Source organism: Lotus japonicus, chromosome 6 (genome assembly GCF_012489685.1).
Source record: "Lotus japonicus ecotype B-129 chromosome 6, LjGifu_v1.2".
Lineage (NCBI taxonomy): Eukaryota > Viridiplantae > Streptophyta > Magnoliopsida > Fabales > Fabaceae > Lotus > Lotus japonicus.
In genome coordinates, this window is record NC_080046.1 from 6,480,099 (window position 1) to 6,486,885 (window position 6,787).

The following is a 6,787-nucleotide window of genomic DNA, read 5'->3' on the forward strand; positions in this document are numbered from 1 at the left end:
TGATTGACCAAGGACCATGATGCAAAAAGACTCAATCCTAAGGATTAGAAGTGAAAATAAAGACTCTAAGAATCACTAAAAAGCAAATGATGACTCTATAACCTAAAAATACTCAATTAACACTAAATACACTAAATAAGACCGAAAAAGATTACATGGAAGTGTTAAAAGTGCTGGTGTAGTTGCCAGATGTGTGATTACATATAGGGAAAGGTGTTTTGAATGCAAATTAGTTATGCTCTTATTGTGCATAAGTGTGAGTAAGTTATGATTTTGGGTCTTTAGAAAGTAATGTACTCTTTTTTCTTCACTAGGTTTTTATCCCAAATGAGTTTTTTTTTCTAGTAAGGTTTTAATGAGGCACTCTTCCTAAATTGATGACCTTGGTGGGATGTGTTCTAATGTTCATCTATTCATGGGAGGATTGTTCCCACGAACCTTTGTTACTTCAATACTACTTCACTTTTATTTCAAAAAAAAAGACCCAAAAAGATTCAAGAAATAATAAAAGGTCAAGAAAAGAAAGGGAAAAAGACCATATAATCCTTGGTCATCAACTATTTTCCCTAACAATATCCATATCGGTATGGAATGAGTGCGGGTGTGATTTTTTTCCCTATGGAGCATATGACATGTATGTACTACCCATGCTACCTCAAACTCATTTACATCCCTAGTTGGTCAAATGTGTCTCTCCTTAAAGCGTCTCTAGCAGATGGTCCTCCACCATCCATTTAGACGCATGTTCTACATATGTAATGACGAATATTAAATTTAATTAATTATTTTTAATTTAATTTCACCAATATTAATTATTTCTTCAATTTTTTATATTAATTGAAAAAATATTAATTTACAATAATTTTTTGTTTAAAAGCTAAATGTCTAATAATAAACCATCAAGTGGGTGATGAGATGGTAGAGGTTGGTGCTTTTTATTGAAAAGATTAATATGAGATCTCATGAGTACATAGTTGAATAAAATATTTGAAGATGATTTTTCTCTAGATTCGATGAATGATGCACATTGTATCAATAACAAATCTTCACTTAATCAATCAAAATTAAACATTACTAAAATACTTTTCTTCTTATCCATTATATTGAAATATTTTTCAATGTTTATACTCTCAAACATTTCATACATAAATTCTTATTTCAACATTTCATAGTAACATCAAAACCTCTGTTACTATGCAGAAAGACATGTGACATTTGGAAAACTCGAAGAGCATTTCCCATGTGCCATATAGCATTCTACAAATGGTTCTGATCCACTCATAGTGGTTATATTAATATTATTGAATACAAGATTGGTGCAACCAACTTTGTCGTCACATGTCAATGAGATTGCATTATTAGAATCTGTGGTTCCCCTCACATTGTCATAAGTCACATCACTCACTTGCACTCCCGTGTGTATATCATTATGTCCAATAGCATAAAACTGTTCGTCAATGATAATAGGGTTCTTTGCTCCAACAAGTATGATATCTTCAAATGTTATTTTTCTTGCGTATCCAGATCCTCCCTGATTAAAAAGAAAAAAACAATATTATTGTAGTTTAATACTTGCTTCATTACAGTAGTTCATCCAAAGATAGAGTGAATCATTATTACCCTCCATGTCTTGATTCTAGCTCCATTTTGAGTTCCTATGAAGGTACAATTGTGTACATATATCTCTTCTGCCGTTTCATATGTATTGTTTTTTCCAAGACTCCCAACACTATTAATTTCCAACATAGCCCAAAGTGAGTTTAAATTTTGGTCAAGCATCTCAATAAAATAATCTCAAAAAAAAAATTGACCTTATGCCATGACCAGGACCACATGTAACACCAGTTATGTTGATGAAGGTGGAACCATTATTAATGGCAATGCAGTCACCCCCTATATGTAATAATTAATATTAAAGAAAAAAACAAATAACCTAAAATTAGTTATATTTTTAAATTTATGATCAATCTAAATATATGATAATAATATGAAAATAAATAGTGATCATTGAGTATGATAATAATATTTTCTAAATGTCAAGTAAGGAGTATATAATAATTGATAAATTACCTGTTTCAATATTAGAATTCTCAACGAGGATGTTAGATGATCTTGTGATATCAATCCCGTCGGTGGATTGACTTTTCTCTGGAGCAATAATATGAATGTTCGCGATGCTAAAGTCATTGCATGAATATATGCTTATATGAATTTTTGGGCTGTTGATGTGAGTCAAGTTGCTAAGCCTTAGATTCTTACATTGATGGAATTGAAGTGCCTGCGGATGTGGTCAATTTTGTTATATTTAACTCTAATTCTATTTAAATGCATTTCTAAATTCAAATATATAATTTTCAGTACTCTATTATGTTTTTCAATTTTATCATGATAGACTATAGAAAATTGTACCTTGAGTATGATTCACTCAATAGAATATGCATGTACTTTAACACAAAATAAAAGTCTATCATGTTATTCATGAACTTACATTTGGTGTAATTTCTGGGTAAGTTTGCCACCAAGAAGCACCTTCTCCATCTATTTTTCCTCCTCCCTGGATGACAAGGTTACTTATTCCCGAGAACTTCACCCATGCTCCCTTATTAAGACCACCCCACTTCCAAGCACCTTGGGTTTTTGGGGCGACGATAGTTCCTTGAAACTACCAAACAGAAAAAAGTACTATCTTGAACATTATATTTGGCTGAAAGAAATATTTTGACAATAAATGGACGAAAAAAATAATAATACTACTTTTCCTTGAATGAAATTCAAGAAAATTTCTTAAATTATTGAAATAAGTTTAAAATAGCGGGAATGGTCTCGTGCATTTTGTAAATTTGACCTTTGTAAAGAATAAAAATACTCTTAAAAATTAATTTCAAATAATTAAGTCAAATGATAAAAACATCATATGTATGATTGACCAATTAATCAAGGCATGAACATACAGACGATATATATAAAAACTGCTTCCTTAGTTTGGTAATGTACGTGAAGTTAATTTATTTACGATTTACCTCAATGTTAATAGTGCCACTTTTGCAAGGACCCTTAAATAGCATGGGTTGCAACAAGAACGTTTTCCCTTCAGGTATGAGAAGTGTTGTGGTGTCTTGTGTTGCACCACACACGTTTTGCCATGCTTTCTCAAAGGCCTTTATAAATTGCAAAATAAATAAAAAATGTATCAATTTTAAGAATTTAAGTCTCATAATAAAAGAATAAATAGTAAATTATAATCATAGTTATATGAAATAATATGAAAGTAGTAAAAATATACTTGTGAATCGTCAGTCTGGCCATCTCCTTTTGCACCATAGCTAACAACATTGAAGCTGGAATCTGCATGAGGGACTACTGTAACACACAAGCTAGGAGTGGCAATGACAACCATTATTAAGAGGACTAAAAATATGTCTTTCATTTTGGAGATAAAAATAACACTGAGATTTGATTGTGGAAGCTAGAATATGCTTAAGATGTGAAAAGTGAGAAATTAGGATAACTTATATATAGTGTAGAAACACTGGGAAAATTGCATAAGAAAATAATAATATTATACAATTAGTCAAAGTCAAAATAATAAATTTTAATAATAATAATAACTGAAATTGACTTGACTTTTAGATTAATAATAAAATTAATTAGTAGTTAATAAATTTTTACTAAAACCGTAAAACTATTACATTTCTCATATATTAAAATAAAAATAAAAAATTATTTTAATTTTATATTTAATTAAAAATTGAGTAATTTTGTCAAAATAATAAATTAAATTAATTACTTATATTTATATAAATATATATATATAAAGTGTATTAAGTATTAAAGTTCCATTACGAGAGAAATTGATGAATTTTAATTATATATATATATATATATAATTGAAGTCTAATTGATTTTTACATTAATAACAAGATTAATTAGTTATTTGTTAATATTTTTATCGTTTTTTATATACTATTTATAAATATTCTTATACATATATAACTAAAAAAATTAAATATATGAAGTAGTTAACTATCGACATAAATATGGGGAAATAAATTATTAATTTACTTTTTCAGTTTCTCATGCGAACTAATAATATATTAATTATTAATTAAAAGTAGTTATAATATTACTTATGGAAAAAAATGAAGTACTAAATTAATTAAGAATAAAATACTATTTATTAATGAATAATTTTTTTTCAGAATTAAATATGCATTGATATATAATAAAACCATGAGAACAATTCTCTTATGTAGATAAAGGAAGCACAAAGAGAAGAAACTAGAATTGGACATAACATTTCAAACAAACACCTTAAAATCTCCTAAGCCCAAGTGCTATTTGAAGTAAAAGAGCTAATGAAGGAGCCTCATTAAAACCTCCCTCAGAAAAAACCCAGTGGGAAAAAATCCAACGGAGGAAAAAAAATACTCAGACAAAAGCCACAACAAACAACACATACATAAAATGGGCTCTGCTAAATAACAATATCACCATAGGAAAGGATAGCAGCTGCAGTAATTTAGACAAAGTAATTTTAAAATTTTAAAATATCTTTGTCAGGTTTTTAATATCAATCATGAAGTATGTGTTTATTCTTTTTTTTGGGTACAAAACTGCTTAATAAAACAAAAAGCGACTACAACACTATGCCTCAAGAACGAAGTCCCACGGTAGTCATCCGCCAAAAGAAGAAGGGCAGCCAACGGGGGAGCCTCAAGACACTGGAAGCGAAGGTCCGCACAAGCATCATCCTTAGCCAACAAGTCCGCAACTGCATTTCCCTCACGAAGAATATGCTCAAACCTGACAAGCCAATCACGAGCCAACAACTCCTTGATGATACTAAGCACAACAACATACACATGGAAAAGACCACACCCGTTCAACACTAAGGAAAGGGCCAGCTGAGAATCAGTGAGCACAATCAGCTTACGACAACCACGGTCCCAACAAAGCCTCAACCCAAACAAAGAAGCTCAGCTTTGAGAATCTCAGAAACTCCAACAAAAGCAGAGACACCAAAACATCAAACCACACCCCCAGCCCCGGAACGGCCCGGATTCCCTAAGGAAGACCCGTCAACGTGGAGCGCAAGCTACCCATCCGGAGCAGCCTTCCAGCGGACCCAACGCGGACCACCAGCAGAAGAAGGAGACGCACGCGGCACACAACACCCGTAACATCTCTGCCGCGTGATGCAAGACAAGCTGCCACAGTTTCGACACTTGCCCAAGGACAAAGCTACACCCGCGACGCCAAACAAACCACACATGGACAAGCAAAGAAGGAGCATCCAATCTCGACACATACCCGAACCAATCCTCAAAGGAAGCGGCAGCAAAAAAACCAGGAGCAAGGGACAAAGCAAGGTTATTCCAGACAGAACGGGAATCAGCACAGTCACGCAAACAATGGAGATAAGTCTCCGGGGAAGCATGTCTCCACTCTCCATATCCAAGACCAGGTAACCACAGGACGGTGCTCCGCGTGCTAGTGCAGAAGCCACTCGTAACAACCAGCCACTGTGAACACGCTATCAAGCGTTGAATCCCAAATCCGAAGGTCCGCAAGCAAAGGAACAGTAAAGACACATAGGGACAGCAGCTGTTGAGAAAAATCCGAAGTCAACTGCGTGTGAAGGTATGAAAAATGATAGAAAATGGGGGTTTGAATAGCGTTTTCAACTAAAAACTTTTCCCTCTTGAGATTTAGACAAATCTCTCGAACAAACAACACAAGGTGCAAAGATAAGAGATGAAGAGAAGCACACAAGTATTTTATCCTGGTTCACCTGATAATCGCTCAAGCTAGTCCAGTCCACCCGTTAAGGTGATTTCTTCCTTCTTAGAATGAAGGCAATCAACTATTCAATGTTTGTTATGAAGGTATGAAAAACGGTAGAAAGGGGGGGTTTGAATAACGTTTTCAGTACAAAAACTACCACCTTAAAGATTTTAACAAATCTTTTCGAGAACTAAGTGCAAAAGATAGAGATAGAAAAGCACACAAGGATTTTATCCTGGTTCACTTGATAAATCACTCAAGCTACTCCAGTCCACCCGTTAAGGTGATTTCTTCCTTCTTAGAATGAAGGCAATCCACTAATCAGGTAAGAGTTACAACTGCACTTGAAACCTACAAGTGACTAACAATTACACTGACTTAGCTCACACTAAGATTCACTCTCTTAGTCTTCTCTAGGATCCGATCAACCTTGATCTCCTAAAGGAAAATCAAACAACTGTTTGAGGTTGGTGTTTACAAGGGTTTGCTTCTGAATAAGCTGAGTGTAAACTAAAATAAATTACAAGATAAAAGAAAGCTTAGAATATGTCTTGCGCGTGTGTATTGCTTCTTGTTAGTTTCTTCTACTGGCCGCTTCTTTCAATCTTCAGCCTCTATATATACTCCAAGGATTAGGGTTGAGCGTTGCATGGGAAATGCTACCGTTGGAGGGCAGTTCTGGAAAATCCAGCTTCTGCTGTGGCTGAGAACGTTAGGTAGGTCGTCAGGAAGGTACACTTGCTTTTGTACTTGGATAGCGACTTGACCTTTTAACCTAGGAGACTTCTGATCAGAGGAATGCTTCGTATTGGAACTTGTGAAGCAGGTTGATCAGAGTCAGAGGGAAAGCACAGATCCTCTGACCATTGTATCTTCTGATTCTGAACTCAGAGGGAAGAACATGGCCTTCAGAGTTTCTTGCTTCTGGACTTCAGAGTTTCCACTATTCAGCTTCTGGATCTTCAGAGTCTTCTACACCATCGGAACATCTGAACCTTCAGTG

The 6,787-nt window shown here is 34.0% G+C and overlaps 1 protein-coding gene across 1 annotated transcript; it reads right to left on the reverse strand.

The window, feature by feature from the left end:
- Positions 1-1,138: 1,138 nt before the first annotated feature.
- On the reverse strand, positions 1,139-3,457 carry LOC130725873 (probable polygalacturonase At3g15720). Its single transcript, XM_057577062.1, has 7 exons — positions 3,284-3,457; positions 3,021-3,158; positions 2,489-2,662; positions 2,071-2,278; positions 1,812-1,893; positions 1,621-1,729; positions 1,139-1,531 (listed from the first exon to the last, which is right to left on the reverse strand). Exons 1-7 carry the CDS (start codon positions 3,425-3,427, stop codon positions 1,193-1,195), a joined length of 1,194 nt encoding a protein of 397 aa, XP_057433045.1. The 5' UTR covers positions 3,428-3,457; the 3' UTR covers positions 1,139-1,192.
- Positions 3,458-6,787: the final 3,330 nt, after the last annotated feature.

Coding starts and splice junctions, on each gene's coding strand:
- LOC130725873 (XM_057577062.1), bottom strand. CDS start 3,427: ATGAAAGACATATTTTTAGTCCTCTTAATAATGGTTGTCATTGCCACT. Junction 2,663..3,020: donor GTGGCACTATTAACATTGAG/GTAAATCGTAAA, acceptor TCTGTTTGGTAG/TTTCAAGGAACTATCGTCGC. Junction 2,279..2,488: donor ACCCAGAAATTACACCAAAT/GTAAGTTCATGA, acceptor CCACATCCGCAG/GCACTTCAATTCCATCAATG.